This window comes from Dermacentor variabilis, chromosome 6, assembly GCF_050947875.1.
Source record: "Dermacentor variabilis isolate Ectoservices chromosome 6, ASM5094787v1, whole genome shotgun sequence".
In the NCBI taxonomy this organism is placed as follows: Eukaryota; Metazoa; Arthropoda; class Arachnida; order Ixodida; family Ixodidae; genus Dermacentor; species Dermacentor variabilis.
In genome coordinates, this window is record NC_134573.1 from 103,603,163 (window position 1) to 103,623,215 (window position 20,053).

The window sequence follows — 20,053 nt, forward strand, 5'->3', positions numbered from 1 at the left end:
ACAGTCGCACTGAATGTCGTGTGGGGCCGATCTACTGGGAGACTTGCTAGGTGGTGGGTAGGGGTCCGGGCAAAGTGTCGTATGTGCACACGCATTGTTTCAATGATAATGTGCGTTTTAATAGTGAAATCTTGAGCGACTGCAATGACCTCAGTCGTTGACGCACTCCGCGGTAGACCGAGACATATCTTGAGGGCTTCGGCTTGGATGCTTTGAATTATATTCAGGTTAGTTCTGCAGGTGTTGGACATGACCGGTAGACTGTACCGTAGGAATCCAATAAAGAGGACCCTGTACAGTTGCAGCATAGAGTGTACTGGTACTCCCCAGGTCTTTCCTGCAAGGAACTTAAACATATGACAAATTCCTGTCAGGCGCTTTTTCACATAATTCACATGAGGGGTCCAGGAGAGAATTTTATCAAGGACCACCCCCAAAAATCTGTGACTCGTGTTGTACGAGATCATGTGTCTGTCGACGGATATCATGTATGGAGACATTGATTTCCTGGTAAATGCCACCGCTGCGCACTTTTCGTATGATATACGAAGTCCTTGTTCTCTAAGGTAGGATGATGTTAAAGTGGCTGACTTTTGAAGCCGCGCGCGAAGCTGCAGTCGCGTCACAGCCGACGTCCAAATGCAAATGTCGTCGGCATAGATGGAGAGCCTAACGGTGCCTGGCAGGATGTCGGAGAGTCCAATGAGTGTTAGACTGAAGAGCGTTGGGCTGAGTACTCCGCCCTGAGGCACCCCACGGTTACTGTAATGCTGTGAGGTCGGGCCATCCTCGGTAAGCACGAAAAAGGATCTCTTATGTAGATAGCTACTTATCCAGAGATAGACTTTGCCGCCAAGTCCTACTGCCTCTAACGCGTTGAAAATCGCTTCGTGCGTTACGTTATCGTACGCTCCTTTAACATCCAGAAACAGGGCAGCAGATAATCTTTTGCAGGACTTCTGGTGCTCGACGTACGTCACTAAGTCGATAACATTGTCTATGGAAGAACGGCCACGCCTGAAGCCGGCCACTGCATCTGGATATACCTGGTAATGTTCGAGGTACCATTCTAGCCGTGCTAGAACCATCCTCTCCATTAGTTTTCCGATGCAACTGGCAAGCGCAATTGGTCGGTATGATGCAATGTCTACAGGCGACTTGCCAGGCTTGAGTAGTGGAATTAGGCGACTGGTCTTCCATTCCTGCGGAACCGTACCTGTCTGCCAGGAGCTGTTGAACAAGAGCAGGAGCTCTTTTCGAGCCTCTTCGCCAAGATTACATAGGGCACGGTAGGTTATACCGTCGGGTCCTGGTGAAGATGAACGCTTGCACAAGGCCAGTGCAGCTTCGAGCTCGTCCATGGAGAAAGGACTATCCATGCGGGGGTCGCGTGAAACCGGTGAGTGGTGGAGCGTCGATGTTCCAGCGGAACTAGTTTCACCAGCAATCCTCCTGCAGAAAGCTTCCGCTACGTCAATCTCGCTGCATTGTTGGTGAAGGGCCAAAGACTTAAAAGGGTGGCGCTGCTGAGGGGTTCCACGGAGACCACGAACAGTTCTCCATATGTGAGACAAAGGTTTTCGTGGATCCAAAGATTCGCAGAATGATTTCCATCTTTGCGATGCGAGTTTGTCCATGCGACGCTGAATCTTCTTTTGAGTTCTTCTGGCCAACCTCAAGTCATGTACAGACTTCGTGCGCCTGTATCTTCGCTCTGCACGACGACGAATTGCACGAAGCTTCTCTAGCTCGATGTCGTATTCGGTGCGTGTATACGTTCTCAGAAGCGAATGTTTCGCAACCTCTAGGGCACCTTTTATGATGTCCTCTAGACTAGAGGACAAGTCATCACGACAGCCGTCTTCGACAATTGACTTGAACATTGGCCAGTCGATACATTGTGTGACGCCGGCTAACCTGGAGTCCGTCAACCCTTCAACCCTAAGATAAGTGGGTAGGTGGTCACTTCCCCGCGTTTCAATATCCGGAAACCACCTGACCTTTCTAGTGAAAGAGCGTGAAACAAAGGTCAGGTCCAGGCAGCTACAGTAGGCAGTTCCACGCAGGAAGGTGGGGCTTCCATCATTTAACAAGCACAGTTCTTGTTCGGAGGCAAATGACACTAATTTTCTGCCTCTCGAGTTTATCTTAGAACTTCCCCAGAGATCGTGGTGGGCATTAAAATCTCCAGTAATCACCAAAGGCTGCGGAGTCGCCGTCGTGATTCGCCGTAATCTCTCGCAGTCCAGCCGACTTGAGGGCGATATGTAGGCTCCAATTAATGTGAAAGTGAGCTTGCCTTTCTTTACTGTCAGACATACGTATTGGTTTTTTTGGTCAGGCGACACTGGGTGATGGACATACGTAAGATCACGTCGCATGAATACGATGATCTTGCTGCATTCTCCGTGGGTGGCTGACATGAAACACTCATACCCGGACAGTCTGATGTTATCTGATAAGGGCTCGCAGATGACGATGATTGGGAACTTATTCGTGAACACAAACTGTCGAAAGTCCGACATGCGCGACTTCAGTCCTCTGGCGTTCCACTGAAATATCGACGCGTTTCGGACTTCGTCCCGAAACGACGGCTTCTGGAGAGCCATGATTTTAACCAAGAGCTGCAAGTACTGGACTCAAAGTGTCCAGCACCTGTAGTGCGCTTTGCGCAGACGAAGACTTCATGTTGGTAAGTATAACGCGAATGGCATTCATGAGCGACCGCAGAATGTTGATGACCTGGAGATCATCAATCAGCGTCGCTTCAACAGGTGCAGAAGCCGTGGAAGTCGGTGCGTTTTGAGGTAACTTAGCAGGGAGATGTGCGCTCGGTAGCTCAGGCCATTCTTCAGGACGGGCGAACCTCCCCGCTTTGTTTTCTTTCCTTGTATTTGTCTTGGTGGCGCAGTGTGGTGATGCGGCAGTCCCTCTGACGGTAGCTGGCGTGTACCTATCTGCAGTTTCGGAATTTCGCGATCGTTTTCTGTGTCGATGCCGACGTCGCCGTACAGCGGTAGCAGCCTCTCGATGCGTTGAATTGTCCCGCACCATTCGTTTTAGAATGGTGAATTCCGTCCGCATCCGCGGGCAATCCTTTGATGAGGCCTTGTGAGGACCACTGCAGTTAGGGCATTTTAGAACATGTGCGTTGCAGGCGTCTTCTGAATGAGACTCAGAGCACCGCGGGCACACGACGTTGTTCACACAGACGCCCTTCACGTGGCCAATCTTGCAACATTTGAAACACTGGAGGGGCTTCGGTACGAATGGTCGTACTGGATGGCGGACATGTCCTACTTTGACGTGGGAAGGAAGGCTGTCTCCTTCAAACAAAATCTTCACACAGCGTGTGTTTCCCAATCTGGAAATCCTTGTAATGAAAGTGCCTTCTGTCGTTGGCTTTATCAACGTTGGCAAGTCGTCATTAGAAATGGCAACGTCGACGTCATAAATGACGCCCGCAGTACCATCGCCGCCTGTGGGGATCATTGATCGCACCTTTACATTGTCGATATCAGTTATATTACGTAGGTGTTGTAGGGCGCTGCGATGTAAAACATCAACTGCCAGGACATTCTTCCGCGAGTTTATTCGCACGTCTTTAATCTCATTTGGTGCGATTCTCTCAAGTAAGGAAGAGAGGACCTGCCTGTTGAGGAGCCGCAAATTGGTCGCCGGGTCCACGGGCATGAAGAGCACAGTGTGCGGCCAGCGCAGCGGTGCACTCTTCACGGTAGAAGCACTTGGCGACGAAGATGCCTGCAGTAGTCTTCTTTTCGCTGATCTACTCATCACGACCTGGAAGTCATCGTCCGATGAGTCGTAGCTGTCCGAACATATCTCAGTGGCCTCGCTGTCTGTAGCGCTTGACGCACTTCCACGTTTCCTGGACGCTAGCCGACCTGACGGCTGCACATCAGGAAAGTCCTCGGAGATTTCTTCATCCATTGCCGCAAGGAGGGAGGCCTCTCATGTGGCGTAGTATCATGATTAAAGCTGAGAAAGGGCACGCGCCGTCTTAAATGCAGGCGTTGTAGGCAGGTCCAGTCCTTATTCGATAGCACAGTCTTGCTTCTTTTCGGCAAAACCCCTTGGCTACTACGGGTTGGTGCGGCGGAACTAAAAACTCCGAAATCATATCGTCCTGTGTTTTTTCAGTGCTTTAACGTAGTCACCTAGCTGTTGCACTGTTCTCAATACAACGACCGAACTCAAAGTGCAGCTACCTTTTGATTTGAATCAGTTTGATTCGTTTAGCCTGGAGTTGTTACTAGAAGGAAAACGCTTATAGTGCTTACCATCATGCTGCCAAGTTCCAAGTCCAAGTCGTCCGTGAGAAAGAACAGCATGTTTGGTCTGTTCGTCTGCGCTTGAACACTTGTTCCAGCCAGGAGTGCAATGACTCCGATGTAAAGGAAATGTGGCATCATGGTAGCGGCTGGCTGCAGCGAAGACCGAGTTCAATCGATCGTTCTCGAGCTGCGTGAGGAAAAGCAGGAAGGCACAGAGCTCCAGCATAAAATTGCGACAGAGTGATGATTTTGCAACAAAATGCCTTCATGCGGCTAGGCAGAATCCGAAACTTGCAAAACTCAACAAATGGAGCTAGAATATCAACCAAAGGTATTCGGAAGATCCAGGAAAAAAATCAGCGCATCGGCCACTTCTGAGAGGTCGACTTCTTAAGCTTCGAGTTTTATCCAGCGCATAACTGCCACTTTTCAAACACATCAATTTTATGCATATGTCTCCGCCTTCACGTAGAGCCATGCAAATCTTATTGCAATCAGACATTCTTGCACTCATAGTGATATGGCCTGAGCTAAATGTCGAGGCTTATACGCCTCTGTGCTATGCCACGATACAAAAACTATCCTTGCGATGAAGCTTGCTTATTCAGTACACTTCACTGTTGCCGTATGAGCATCGTTGTTTTTATCGAGTCGGTATTTTCTTTGCGGGATACCTACATACTCTAGACAACCAGATTCGCACAGTGAAGTCAAATCCATGGATCGCATAACCAATAGAGTTAAAGACGGAGAACCTAGTGGAGTAAGGGGGCCTAACCAAGGAATGGCGCTCTCGTGCTCAACTCTAAATTTTTGTGTACGATGACATGCGACGATGTAATACGTCAGCATGCTCAGCTATACAGACATCTATTCAAGTAACAAGATGCATGGACAGATTGTTCCATAATTAAAATTCATGTTAAAGAAAGAGAAATGAAATGTGCCAGCGTGGATTTTGTGCGGCTGAAAAGCATAATAATCGTCGATTCGCGAGATGCGTGTTCCTGGGCGTGTACACATTTCCACTTATCGATTTTAATTTCACCTTTGAAGGCATGGAGCACTATTTTAGAACACTATTTTTGAGTGCTATTTTTTGAGCAGCTACGAAACTGAAACTCGTATCAACGACAAAAATTAAACTTCGCAGACTTACTTTTTAATTACCAACTCTAGGGAGCAGACTGCTATTGTTATTACACAGCTGAAGCCAGCCAGAACTCAAGGAATACAGATTTGCTCTAAAATTATGTGATTAGCACCAATTTCATGAAGTGCCTGTTCAAGATGTGCAAACCCACCATGGTTGCTTAGTGGCTTTGGTGTTGCGCTGCTAAGCACGAAGTCGCGGGGTCAAATGCCGGTCACGGCGGCCACATATCGACGGGCGCGAAATGAAAAAAAAAAACACCCGTGTGCTTGGATTAGGCGTACGTGAAAGAGCCTCAGGTGGTCGAAATTAATCCGGAGTATCCCATGCACTATGGCGTGTCTCATAATGATATTGGGGTTTTGTCAGGTAAAAACACTCAATCAAATTTAATTTAATTTGAGATGTATGATAAGATAATTGTTGGCGTAGGGCGTCCGAATTGCGCTTGTCGGAACATTAAAAAATATGTTCGCTGATGTTAGGTAATGCCTTGTTATGGCTTGAAAACGATCCTTTGAAGTAGTTGAGTAGTTTGAAGTAGTTGAAGATGGCAATCAATTCATTTTATCTCCTAGTTTTCATAAATTACGGCATTCGTGATTTCATACGTGCTTTTGGGCTGCAGACTTGATATATGGGTCAGTTCAATACGAGACTTCTTTTTGCCTCATTCGAGGAAATTTGCGTGAGGTCGGTAGGCCGGTAGGTATTCCGCGTCTCGCCACACTTCATATCTCATGTAATAAAAAGAAACGCATGACCAACAGTGTAATCGAACCTCTCTGCCTTCGAGCATAGCAGCTCAAATGCCCTAACCACTATGGGCCACGATCGCACGCATTCTCCTCGCGTGCCAAACCCGACTAGTTCTTTGAGGCGTATGACGCGTGCGTCATACGTGCGTCATATGACGACGTATGACGTCGTATGACGCGTGCGTCATGCGTCAAGCGCCAGTTTCACGCGTGTTCTTTCCTCGTTATAGCCACGACGTTTCCTCGACGTCGTGGCTTTGAGGCGCTGTGTTACACTGGACCGTTTTTGGGAGCGGCCCACGTTCACCCGCTGTTTTTCTCGTGACAACTAACGCTAACACAGAAACTGTGCGTCGCTGTACCGCCCCCCTGATCGGCCCAGGTCGAACAGGTTTTTAAAGTTTCATCACCCGAGTACAAACGCCATCGTCGTTTGAAGAGATACCACATGGCATAGGGATAGGTAGTACGTATACGAGTGCATAACACGTAGTCGCTGATGACGTCGCAGTATATATTTCTCTCGCTTATGCTCGTCCAGTATCTACGTGGAACCCAACAATCGGCGTGTCGTAAGCTCGCGTTGAACGGCCGCAGTAGAAATTGTGGCATTGGCGTCACACGATCGTCGTCACCATATAGTCTTGCTGCTGTCGTCACACACACACAAACACTCGCGGCAGATACAAGCACGTCAGTCCACCTGGTAACGGTTTGCGTAATCCCAAACGATTCTGGGTAGCCAGCTACGAGAAAAAATGCTTCGCATGGCATCGATTCCCAGGCTGCGTGGGATCTGCTTCATTTTTCGCTCCATGTACACTTTCTCTGTGTAATATTCGAATAAGTGCTGAATGCTTTGAGGATTAACAACTATAATATCTGCGACGGAACGGATTTCCAATGACAAATTAACATGAAGACGGATAGAGAGAGAGCAAATGATAAATGAAAGGTAGGGAGGTTAACCAGGACTGAGCCCGGTTGGCTACCCTACACTGGGGAAAGGGAAAAGGGGAAGGAAAGAATAAAAGAAGAAGAGAACGTCCACTGGGGGATATTGTTCTGTCACTCAGTCCGGATCACAGATGCTGACTCAATCCTGTAGCTTTCAAATATCGCAGCAGCGCTTTCGTGGCCTTTTGTAGCTGCGATATGCAAGGCCATGGTCCCAAGATCTCGTTCAAGGTGAACGGCTTTCTATCTAACTGGTTGAGAGCTGCGCAGAGATCTTGTTTTTCATTTTCAAAAGATGGGCAGTAGCACAGTAGACGTTCTATAGTTTCCTCGACACCGCAGGCATAGCACTCGGCGCTATCAGCCATTCCAATCAAAAACGTATGCGCATTGGTGAATGCGACGCCCAAGCGTAAGCGGCACAGCATTGTTTCTTCATTACGCGGAAGCCCTGGTAACAGCCGCAGTTGCATAGATGGATCGAGGAAATGCAATCGATGCTGGGTGAATTCAGGTGTGTGCCACTTCTCCAATGTCATACGGTGCGCCAGCTTGCTTAAGTGTTGGGCTGCGTCAGTCCGCGATAAAGGTACAGAAACAAGGGTTGCGCCTTTGTGTGCTTTCCTAGCAGCTTCGTCAGCGAGGTCGTTGCCGGAGATACCGCAATGGGGGGGGGGGGGGGGGGGTCAGGCAGCCACTGAAACACGACGTCGTGACCTTTCGCGATCATGTGATGGTGCATTCCTCGTATCTCCGACACAAGTTGTTCACAGGACCCGCGACGAAGAGATGACAGAAGAATTGTAAGGCCGCCTTCGAATCGCAGAATATTGCCCACCGATTAGCGGGTTGGTTGTTAATGTAATGAACAGCACCTCGGAGGGCAACAAGCTCCGATCCGGTCGGTGTTGTCATGTGAGAAATCTTGCATCGGATGCTAATTGATCGTGATGGTATAACCACTGCGCCGGTGGAGCTGGTCTGAGTGGAAGAGCCATCCGTATATATGTGGACTCGTTCAAAGTAGAAAGTGTTCAAACAATTCAGAGCTGCTTACTTCAGGGCCAAGCAAGGTAGGCCGGTCTTTTTTCTTATCCCTTGAACCTTAAAACGCACTTGAGGTTGTTTTAAACACCACAAAGCTGAAGTTGAACGTGCTGAAGGTGTGAAGCCCGATGGTAGGGAGGCACGATTGATGCTGACCTCGTTGGAGAAGGACGCCTGTGGTCGTCGTTCTGGCAGGCAGGCAGGCTTGACTGCATCCGTGAAGCATGACGAACATGGGCCCTAAGCGTGTCGGCCGGTGCTAATATAAGTCGTGATCGGGTGGCCTTGACCCATTGTAATGGTTCCTGCTGTTGAGACGCTCCGCGGAAGGCCTAGGCAAACACGTAGTGCCTGTTCTTGCACGCTCTGAAGTTCTAGAACATTTGACTTGCCTATTTTAGCAAGCACCGGAGAGCTATAGCGTAGGAATCTGATAAAAAGTGCTCAATAAAACTGTAGCATGGAGCCCACTGACGATCCCCATGTTTTGCCGGCGATGGACTTGCAGACGTGAACAATAGATGTGAGCCTCATCTTCAAGTGGGCAACCTGAGGGCTCCAAGGGAGGTCCCGGTCAACAATGACGCCCAAATACTGATGATTTCTCTTGTAGCAGATAGGCTGTCCATTGATGCATACTGGATAACGAGACATCGCTTTTCGCGTAAAAGCGACTAACGCACATTTTTCTGTTGAGATGGTAAGGCCTTGTGTGTGAAGATAGTCAGATGCCTGTGTTGCTGCTTTCTGTAGCCTTGCGCGAACCTACAGACGAGTGACCGCTGATGTCCAGATGCAGATGTAGTCGGCGTAGATTGAAACACTCACTGTTTCCGGTAGGGATTCGGCCAGCCCAAGAAGCGCTAGGTTAAAAAGAATAGGGCTTAGAACACCACCTTGGGGAACGCCTCGGCATGTGTAGTGGTCAGTAGTCAGACGATCTTCCGTACGCACGAACAAGGACCTTTGTGTCAAGTAGTTTCTGATCCATCGATATACTCGCCCTCCTAGTTCAACTGTCAAAAGTGCGTCTAGAATGGTTTGGTGGTAAACGTTGGCGCAAGCGCCTTTCACGTCAAGAAATAATGCAGCTGAAAATCACTTCCGAAATTTTTGCTGTTCTACAGATGATACTAGATCGATGACACTGTCAACCGATGAACGACATCGTCGAAATCCTGCCATAGAGTCAGGGTAAATTTTGTTGTGTTCAAGGTAAGATTCGAGACGCATGAGGATCATACGTTTCATGAACTTTCCGACGCAGATGGCAAGTGCTATAGGCCGATACGATGCCAGTTCGAGCGGTGACTTTCCTGTTTTTAGCAGCGGTACCAGACGGCTGTGTTTCCATTCCTATGGGACTACGTGGGCCATGAACTATTGAAAAGGCTGAGGAGTTCTCTTCGTACTTTCTGACCTAGGTGGTGAAGACGAACACCTACATAGTGCCCTAGCAGCTTCTAACTCTTCCATAGAGAATGGAGCGTCCATACTTGTATCTCGTGGACAGGGGATGTTGCCTAAAGTCATGTCAAAGACTAAAACTGCGCCGCCGGCGACTTTCGCACAAGATTCCTCCACAACTTCTATCTCACAGCGGTTTCGATAGAGAGCAAGGGCGTTGAAAGGGCGTGGTTGCTGGGGGCTTGAGCTAAGACCCAGTAGGGTACGCCACACACGGGATAATGGCTTGCGGGGGTCCAGTGACTCGCAAAAGCATTTCCATCTTTGATCCGCCAACGTATTCATTCGGTGCTTTATCTTATTTTGCATGCGCCGAGCTTCTCTGAGGTCAAGAATTGACTTTGTACCTCCTTTCAGCTCGGCGACGTAGTGAACGAAGCCTTTCCAGCTCAATGTCATTCTCTGTACGCTTTGATGAATCTGTGAAGCAACGCGCGCAATCTTGCATTGCATCTGCAATTATGTCTTCTAATATGCGTGCGATATGTTTCTTGCATGTGTCTTCTACACGATCTTGAAAGACTGACCAGTCAGTCTGGCGAGATACAACCGGTAATGCGGCGTCTAGTCCATCGATTCTCACATATGTTGGAATGTGATCACTTCCATGGATTTCAATATCAGTGAACCACTGCACGCTCAAAATCAGGCAACGTGACACCAAAGTCAAGTCAATGCAGCTGCTGTACGTTGTTCCTCGCAGAAATGTCGGGCTTCCGTCATTTAGAAGACACAGCTTGTGGTCTGATGCAAAGGACCTGCCCCTCGAATTTATGCTGGAGCTTCCCCATATATGGTGGTGAGCGTTGCAATCCCCTGTTATTATCCTAGGACCGGGAGTAGCAGCCATATTATTTTCGAGTCTTTTGCTATCAAACTGACTTGTTGGGGAAAGGTAGACGCCAATAAGAGTAAAAGACAGCCTCTTCTTTTTCACAGTAACACTGACGTATTGGTTACCGCCGTGTGGCGCTACGGGTTGGGAAAAATACGTAAGGTCTTTGCGAATGTAAACCAGAACCTTACTACTACGGATACACGTGGTTGAAACAAAAGGTTCATATAGTCTTATGAACCTTTTGATAGTCATGATAGTCATGAAGGCATGATAGTCTTATGGAGGCTGATAAGTTCGGCTCACAGTTAACCAGTATAGGAAAGTAGTTGTGAAATACGAACTGTCGAAAATCCGAAATACTTGACCTTAGGCCTCTCGCAGTCCATTGGGATATGAATGCACTTCTGACATCATCCCAGGACGATCGCTGTTGTCGATGAGCCATGGTTCTGCTGTAGAAGTTTGCAAGCACTGGACTTCTGAAGGCTCGCAAGAACCGGATTGATGACATCCAGCACTTGCAACGCACTTCGAGCTGTTGTTGTCTGTAGCTTGTCCAGAAGAACACGAATAGCACTTAACAGGGAGCTGATCATGACAACTTTTTCATCCTTGTCCGACAATTTATTAGGAACAGAAGAAGTATCACTTGGTGTAGAACTCTGATTTCGCTCAGTAGGGGCATGTAGCCTCGGGAGTGCAGGCCAAGGGTCAGCAGCCGTGTTGTTCCAAGCACTTTTGTCTTTCGAGCTGGCTGCGTTTGGCCTGGGCCGAAGAGTGGGTGATAATGTACGTGGCTGGCGTTCTGCAGAGGCTTTGGAGATTCTTGACTGACATCGGCGACGTGATCGTCGTGGCTTAATAGATGCTGCTGCTTCTCGGGGAGACGAGTGGTCTCTAAACATTTTTTTTATTATTGTCATTTCCTTTGGAATCAAAGGGCATTCCTTCGAGGATGCATCGTGAAGGCCGCTGCAGTTCAGCACACTGGCCTCGCACGTGTTAGTTGTGTGGGGCCCAGTGCAGCGAGAACCGACGGTAGTGTTATTGCACACACTACTCACATGGTCAAGCTTCATGCACTTACAGCACTGCAGCGGTTTTGCCCTGAAGGGGCGAACTGCGTGTCGAAAGTGGCCCACTTTTGCATGCGATGGGGGGGATTCGCCCTTAAATATGATCTTAACACACCGTGACGTGCCGAGATGAAACGCGTTTGTGATGATGGTGTTTTCTGTAGCCGGCTTGATTAAGATCGACAGGCCGGAGTCGGCAATGGTATCGTCAACATCGTAAATTACGCCAGTACTGACTTGTTTGCCCAGCGGAATATGAGGGCGGACTTTCATCCCGTCAAGTTCCGTGACTTTGTGCAAAGAATCCAATGCAGCCGCGTGTTCTACGTCATTCGCTAGGAAGTTCTTACGGGCGTTCACTCTGATGTCTGATTTCAATCGGAACCAACGCCTCTAGACGTGAAGGCACGGCTTGCCTGTTGAGGCGTCTCAGGTTGTCAGTGGCGAGAAGTGGCACGAACAGGATGGTGAGCTCCTCGGTGTTGCGCGAAGATCTCACGGTGGACTCACTCGAATTCGATGATGCGCTGAGAAATCTTCGCTTTGCTTTACGACTCCGCACCACCTCGAAGGTGTCGTCACAATAATCTTCACTGCTGACATACTGCTGCATGGTGTCGTCACTGTCAGTGTCCCTCTCGGTGCCGTTGCGCTTCCTGGAGGCAACCACCGCGAGCACTGCCGAGTCCGGCGGACGCACGTGAGACTCCATCTCCATCGCAGTTAAGGAGGAAACAGCAGTTCAAGGCAGAGTCTAAGAAATTCACAAAGTGAGTAGAGCTGGAACACTCGGCATTCTGCCTGAAAGGCACTTCGTCTTCTTCTCAGAGAATGAATTATGAACAGCATGAAGAAGGACAATATATGAAGCGGCAAGGAGGTTCAAATATTGGACAAAGCTTATGCATATTTGCTTACTTGCCCATCATACCCCGGTTCAACTGCCTTCGTGGGGTCTCATTCTCGCTCTCTCACTTTAGGGGGCATCAGATATAGTGCGCGTGCACTAGCCGAGTCGTTGAAAGCGTACGTCACGGAAGAAGTGGCACAATTGACACCAATGTTAGCTTTACGTTCCGCAGTTCTCGTGTACACTGACAGGATACTTGCCACTCCGGTAACGAGCCGCACTGTATAGTTAGGCTATACGTTATAGCTAGAGTCAGCATCACACTAAGAATATTACAAGGAAATATCGCGCTACTGTCTATGTGCGGCGCCTATTCAAAGCTTCATCCGACGTAGGAATTATGTACCGTGCAATGAATTTGTCTAAACTTGGCTGCGAAGAGCTTTTTATAAACATACAGTAACTTTTCGAAGCCCCATCACGATTCCACATGAAGAAAGTATAAAAGGATTCGTTCACCTTTATTTCTAGCTATTGAGGTATGTTCGTACAGAAAGCAGTGAAACGTTTTTCAGTAAATAAATTAATATATTAATTAATTAGTAATTGATTATCTATCTTACCTACAACTGAAAACTTGCTCAGTGATATCTATAAAACGCTACTATGGGTTTCGAGTTAACCTTCCCGCGATAAATTAGGGTTTGTAGATGTCAAATTGAGTATCAGAAGTGACAGACATTGGGCAATGCGGGGTTTACTAATATATCATCGCAAGTCCATTGTGTGGTAGTGAATCTGAGTTAGCCTCACGTTTCTCTCCTTATCCTATTATCACGAGGTGACAAATTAAAGGAATTGTTTAAAATATAAATAAATAAAACGCTCATGGTCCAACTGTCACTAGGTCTCAAAACACGAATACTCAAAAGCGTGGATACTTATGTCACATCGAACTGCGAGACACCATTTGTTAGTTCTGGACATGAAACAACAAGGAGCCATTAAAGAAGTCTCAGTGTTCTTTCTGAGCGAACACATGCGAAAATCAGAGAAATTGTTACGTTGTACCCATACTTCCTGCGGTAGTTGAAACGACTGGGCCTCCACATTTCGCTTTACTAATTTCAGCATGAAACTCTACGGTGAAAATATGCCTGAAAATGGTTTATTGATCGAGGACATAGAACTTAAATTCATCATCATCATCATCATCATCATCATAATTACCATAATTATCTTCATTATCAGACTGGCTGCGCCCACTACATGGCATAGGCCTCTCCCATACTTCTCCAACTATCCCGGCAATGTGTTAATTGTGGCCATGTTGTCCCTGCAAACTTCTTAATGTCATCCGTCCGCCTCTCTTTCTGCCGCCCCCTTCTATGCTTCCATTCTCTTGGAGTCCATTCCGTAAACCTTAATGACCACCGGTTATCTTCCCTCCTCATTACATGCCCTGCTCATGACCATTTCTTTTTCTTGATTTCAACTAAGTTTCATTAACTCGCGTTTGTTCCCTCATTAAATCTGCTCTTTTCTTATCCCCCTTAACGTTACACCCATCATTCTTTTTTCTATAGCTCGTTGCGTCGTTCTCAATTTAAGTAGAACCCTTTTCGTAAGCCTAAAGGTTTCTGCCACGTAGGTGAGTACTGGTGAGACACAGCTGTTATACACGCACTTTTCTCTTGAGTGATAATGACAACCTGCTGTTCATGATCTGAAAATGCCTGCCAAACTCACCCCAGCCCATTCTTATTCTTCTGAATAGTTTAGTCTCATAATCCGGATCCGCGGTCACTAGCTGCCCTAAGTTTATTTATTCCATTACCACTTCCAGCGCCTGGCTACCTATCGTAAACTGCTGTTCTCTTCCGAGACTGTTAAACATTACTTTAGTTTTCTGTAGATTAACTTTTAGACCCACCCTCCTACTTTGCCTGTCCAGGTCAGTGAGCATGCATTGCAATTGGTCCCCTGAGTTACTAAGCAAGGCAATATCATCAGTGAATCGCAAGTTACGAAGGTATTCGCCATTAACTTTTATTCTTCCCAATCCAGGTCTCTGAATACCTCCTGTAAGCACGCTGTGAATAGCATTGGAGAGATCGTATCTCCCTGCCTGACGTCCTGCTTTCTTGGGATTTTGTTGCTTTCTTTATGGAGGACTACGGTGACTGTGGAGCCGCTGTAGATATCTATCAGTATTTTTACATACGGCTCGTCTACACAATGATTCCGTGATGTCTGCATGACTGCTGAGGTTCGACTGAATCAAACGCGTTCTCGTAATCAATGAAAGCTATATATAAGGGTTGGTTATATTCCACCCATTTCTCTATCCCCTGATTGATAGTGTGAATAGGGTCTATTGTTGAGTAGCCTTTACGAAATCCTGCCTGGTCCTTTGGTTGACAGAAGTCTAAGGTGTTCCTGATTCTATTTGTGATTACCTTAGTAAATACTTTGTAGGCAACGGACAGTAAGCTGATCGGTCTATAATTTTTCAAGTCTTTGGCGTCCCCTTTCGTATGTATCAGGATTATGCTAGCGTTCTTCCAAGATTCCGGCACGCTCGAAGTCATGAGGCATTGCATATGCAGGGTGGCCAGTTTTTCTAGAACAATCTACCTTCCATCCTTCAACAAATTTGCTGTTACCTGATCCTCCCCAGCTGCCTTCCCCCTTTGCATAGCTCCCAAGGCTTTCTTTACTTTTTCCGGCATTACTTGTGGGATTTCAAATTCCTGTAGACTATTCCCTGTTCCATTATCTTTGTAGGTGTCACTGGTACTGTAATAATCTCCATAGAACTCCACAGACACTTGAACTCTCTCATCCATATTAGTAATGATACTGCCGGCTTCGCCTCTTAACGCATACATCTGATTCTTGCCTATTGCTAGTTTCTTCTTCGCTGCTTTTAGGTTTCCTCCGTTCCTGACAGCATGACAGCATGACAGCATGTCAGCTATCTTACGTTTGTTGATTAATTTGAAAATTTCTGCCAGTTCTATTCTAGCTGTACGTTTAGAGGCTTTCATACTTTGGCGTTTCTTAATCAGATCTTTCGTCTGCGGCAATAGATTACCGATATCCTGTCTAACGAAGTTGCCACCTACTTCTATTGCACACTCCTTAATGATGCCCATAAGACTGTCGTTCATTGCTTCAACACTAAGGTCCTCTTCCTGAGTTAAAGCCGAATACCTGTTCTGTAGCTTGATCCGTAATTGCTCTATTTTTCCTCTTATCGCTAACTCATTGATCGGCTTCTTATGTACCAGTTTCTTCCGTTCCCTCCTCAAGTCTAGGCTAATTCGAGATCTTACCATCCTATGGTCACTGCAGCGCACCTTGCCGAGCACGTCAACATCTTGCATGATGCCAGGGTTGGCGCAGAGTACGAAGTCTAGTTCATTTCTAGTCTCGTCATTAGGGCCCCTCCACGTTCACGTCCAGCAGCTGCGAAGCAACTGACCGCGGTGGCGGTCAGACCTGTGACGCGGCAGAGGGTGATAAGCATCTCTGGGTCCGGATAGGCCGCCATTGGAATCTTAACCTGGCAACGGTTAACTCTAGAACGTTAACTAGTGAGGCGAGTCTAGCAGTGCTATTGGAGGAATTAGCGGGCAGTAAATGGGATATAATAGGGCTCAGTGAGGTTAGGAGGACAAAAGAAGCATATACAGTGCTAAAAAGCGGGCACGTCCTGTGCTACCGCGGCTTAGCGGAGACTCGAGAACTGGGAGTCGGATTCCTGATTAATAAGGATATAGCTGGTAACATACAGGAATTCTATAGCATTAACGACAGGGTGGCAGGTCTTGTTGTGAAACTTAATAAGAGGTACAAATTGAAGGTCATACAGGTCTACGCGCCTATATCCAGCCATGATGACCAGGAAGTCGAAAGCTTCTATGAAGACGTGGAATCGGCGATGGATAAAGTGAAAACAAAATACACTATACTGATGGGCGATTTAAATACCAGGGTAGGCAAGAAGCAGGCTGGACACAAGTCAGCGGGGGGATATGGCACAGGTTATAGGAATAGCTGGGGGGAGTTATTAGTAGAGTTTGCAGAACGGAATAATTTGCGGATAATCAATACCTTCTTCCGCAAGCGGGATAACTGAAAACTTAAATTATATTTACTTAAATTCTGCACATTTATGCACCAGAACCGCGATCTGATTATGAGACACGCCGTTGTCGGGGACTCTGGATTAATTTTGACCATCCGGGGGTCTTCGAGGAGCACTTTTATCTAAGTTCCTTCTAGTAACTTCTCTAGGAAACTCTATACGGTCGAGAATGCAACCCGGTAGGGCTCTGGCCGCGTCTGTTCAGTTTCTCTCTCGTGATCTATAATATAAATGTGCATGCAGCCCATTGCGCAGTCTCGGAATGTTTGGAGCACTTACCCTTCAGTCTAAGGCGGGCGCCTCGAATCGGGCAGCGAAGAAAGGACACCGCTAAAAGACGCGTGCGTTCAGCAATGGTCGTATCACCGGCGTCCCGGGTGATAAGGCTTAGTCGGCAAACACTGCGACGGCAGGAACATCGAAAAGGCCCGATACTTGCTATCGTGCGGGGACCGGCACCTCTTTCTCTCTCTCTCTCTCTCATCTATCGTAGTGCAGCTGGCACTTGAATCGTAGCTTTGCTCCATCAACTGATATACCGGAAGAAACGGCTTCGGTGGGATAAAGGCAGATTTGCCTGACACACGTAATTGCTATTACATCCCGCGTAAAAAAAGAAAGCGTAACGTGCCTCCAAAAAAACAAAAAAGTAATAATAAAGAAAAAGAAAGAGAACATTGCGGCAGATCTGACGTACCTCCTTGGAATCTATATAGAGCGAAGCTTCGTTTCAATGCATGAAGTGTGCTGGAACCTGTGTTAGTGTCCGAGCAACGTCAATGCAACATTCATGCCGAAGGCCCTCGCCCGAACCACATGGTCCACGTTGCAAGCTGTCCACAAGCAGCCCCTTCGCAATCGGCTCGACTGCGAGCGCGTGTTCCATGCAAGGGGACACGCGCGGCCGTCATCTCCGAAGCGCTAGTTGACGCTGTCATGACAGAAGTGCACGTGCTATAAAAAAATACGATTGTGACCTAACGATTAGAGCATCGGATTGCTGTGCTCGGGGACCGTGATTCGATCCCACCATCTGAGACGTAACTAATCTTTTTTTTGTGAACGGTTGAGCTGTTAGGCAAGACAGCCGCAGCACTGAGCAGCCGCGGTCAGTAAAGACCACTGCATATCATATTGACCGCAAATAAAGACGGGGGCAGAAGGAGAGAACACATAAACAGCATGGGCGGTTACCGCTTGTGCTGTTTATGTGTTCTCTCCCTCTGTCCACGTCTTTATTTGTGGTCAATATGATATGCAGTAAATACCAACTAGGCCAAAGTGAAGTTCTTCTGAAGTAAAGACCACTAGGGCTTGCAAAGAAAGCTTTAACAAACTGTGAAGGTTAACGAGGCGGAATTGCGCAGTGGTCTACGAGGGACGCCTGAGTGGAGCTCTCTGATTTTAATTTTGACCACCCGGTGTTCACCAGAGACGAGCAGGCAGGCTAAAGTTAGGTGCTTACCCGCCGTGGTTGCTCAGTGGCTATGGTGTTGGGCTGCTGAGCATGAGGTCGCGGGATCGAATCCCGGCTACGGCGGCCGCATTTCGATGGGGGCGAAATGCGAAAACACCCGTGTGCTTAGATTTAGGTGCACATTAAAGAACCCCAGGTGGTCAAAATTTCCGGAGTCCTCCACATACGGCGTGCCTCATAATCAGAAAGAGGTTTTGGCACGTAAAACCCCAAATATTATTAAAGTTAGGTGCTTCATAACTGACGATTCGCAGCGTATCCTCGACACCGAAAACGGAGCTCGGAAGAATGAACACGAACAGCGATGAACAGATTACTGAAACTTTACTTCCCTTATAGAGCACCTATTAAAATGCTTCGCACTCGGAGACATAAATACGATAAGAACCACAGAGCAAAAGCATTCAAAAATGCCATCTGATCAAGCATCCCGTGCACGTGTAGCTAATTTCACGACAAGAAGAAGGGTAGGTACGGTAGGAAGTAACAGCGCACTCGGGCCTGCTTTCGCGGATTGCATTTTAACGCGATAAAGGCCCCGTGTCGCAGAAAATCCGGTGTCGGCGTCGGCTTCGCCGATGGCGTCGGTCTGGCTTTCTCATAACACGTGAGTCACATGTAAAGTTAACTGCCGGCACATTATTTTTTACAGCGAAGCTGTTAATTCAACTATAGAAGAGCTCAAAACGTTATATGCCGGTTCTTACTGCTCACAAAATAATGTAAGAAATATTAATAAATTGCCCATTGATCAGTATTGGAAGATGCATAACACGTATCCACCATGGGCGCTTATGATTTCCAATATTGATTTATCTGTGGGAGGAATGATTATTCAACGAGATATACTCACACTCGCTGGCCAACAAATGACGCTGTATCAGATATACAGGGTGTTTCACGTAACTTGTCCCAAGGATATAAAAAAAGTACTTAGCCGCAACTGAATGAAACCAACGGCATATGGTTTACATCATCTGGCGCTCCTTGTAATTACAGTTAATTAACTATGATGAATTAAGCAAACTTTTTAATATTCACTTTAGGGCCAAGTTCGTTTCCTTGCGTTGTAGAGGGGGTTCAGAAACGACCGATCCAATTTTTGGTGGCAACGTACTACACGCTGCGTGGCGAGTTTTTTCGACGAGGAAAGAAATCCCGCGAAATGTGAAATAAAACCAAGTGACCGCGCTCGTGACTATCGTATTGCAGCGCTCTCGACCGTGCGTCGAGCCTATCGCTTATCAGGGACGACAGCGCTTCCTTTCTGCGTGCCACCACCAAAGATGCTGACTCACTGCGAAGTCGGTGAACAGAACCGCGGCCGCTCGCTTCGCCACGGTCCGCGCGCACGGTTCTTTCGCACGAACCGCGATTGAGAGCGCTGCAATATGATAGCGTATGTGTGCAGTCGCGTGCTTTTGTTTTGTATATCGCGGGCTTTCTTTAAACGCCAAAAAAAAAACTACGCAGCATTTAGGTTGTGTCGTATGTACCACCAGATAAGGAGCCCCCCTACTCCACGTACCCGGTACACAGGCCTAGGGGACGGGGGACGGGACCTCCGCGCAAACAAGCAAGCAAAGAGGTCCTGACACCTCGCGGCTTCTTCCGCCAGATGGATGGCTTGTTGCTGTAGGATAGGGTCCTCGCTCGGCAGCAGGGATTCCCAGGCCTCTCTACAATTTATATTTGCTTTAGCCCCTGGGGAGGTTACGCATTCCCAGATTATGTGGTCGAGGGTCCCTGTCACCCCACAGTGCTTGCACTTATCGTTTTCTGTATCTATCTGAACATAGTATGCCCAGACCAGAATTACGAAGTTCCCAACTTTACTCTCCTGTGACGTCACGACTTCGCCCTACGCGCATGGGGTGCGAGGAAGTTACGTGGCTCGATGCTCTCTCAGGTGGTTGCTAGGCAACGTGAGGCGGCGCACAGCTGGGCTTTTTCTGGTAACGCTCCACGGCGGAAAGAAAGCT

At 47.6% G+C, this 20,053-nt stretch overlaps 1 protein-coding gene across 4 annotated transcripts in view; it reads right to left on the bottom strand.

Annotated features, from left to right (window-relative positions):
- Positions 1 to 16,983, bottom strand: part of LOC142584982 (N-acetylglucosamine-6-sulfatase-like) — a 68,417-nt gene extending 51,434 nt beyond the window's left edge. For 3 of the 4 annotated variants that reach the window (XM_075695385.1, XM_075695384.1, XM_075695382.1), the window contains exons 1-2: positions 16,874 to 16,982; positions 4,302 to 4,482 (exon numbers count right to left, since the gene is read on the bottom strand). In XM_075695385.1, the coding sequence (XP_075551500.1) occupies positions 4,302 to 4,433 (132 nt within the window). In that variant the 5' untranslated portion in view covers positions 4,434 to 4,482; positions 16,874 to 16,982. Of the gene's footprint in view, positions 1 to 4,301; positions 4,483 to 16,873 lie in introns of all 4 variants that reach the window. The other variant, XM_075695383.1, reaches the window with a different exon arrangement.
- Between the last annotated feature and the right edge of the window lie 3,070 nt (positions 16,984 to 20,053).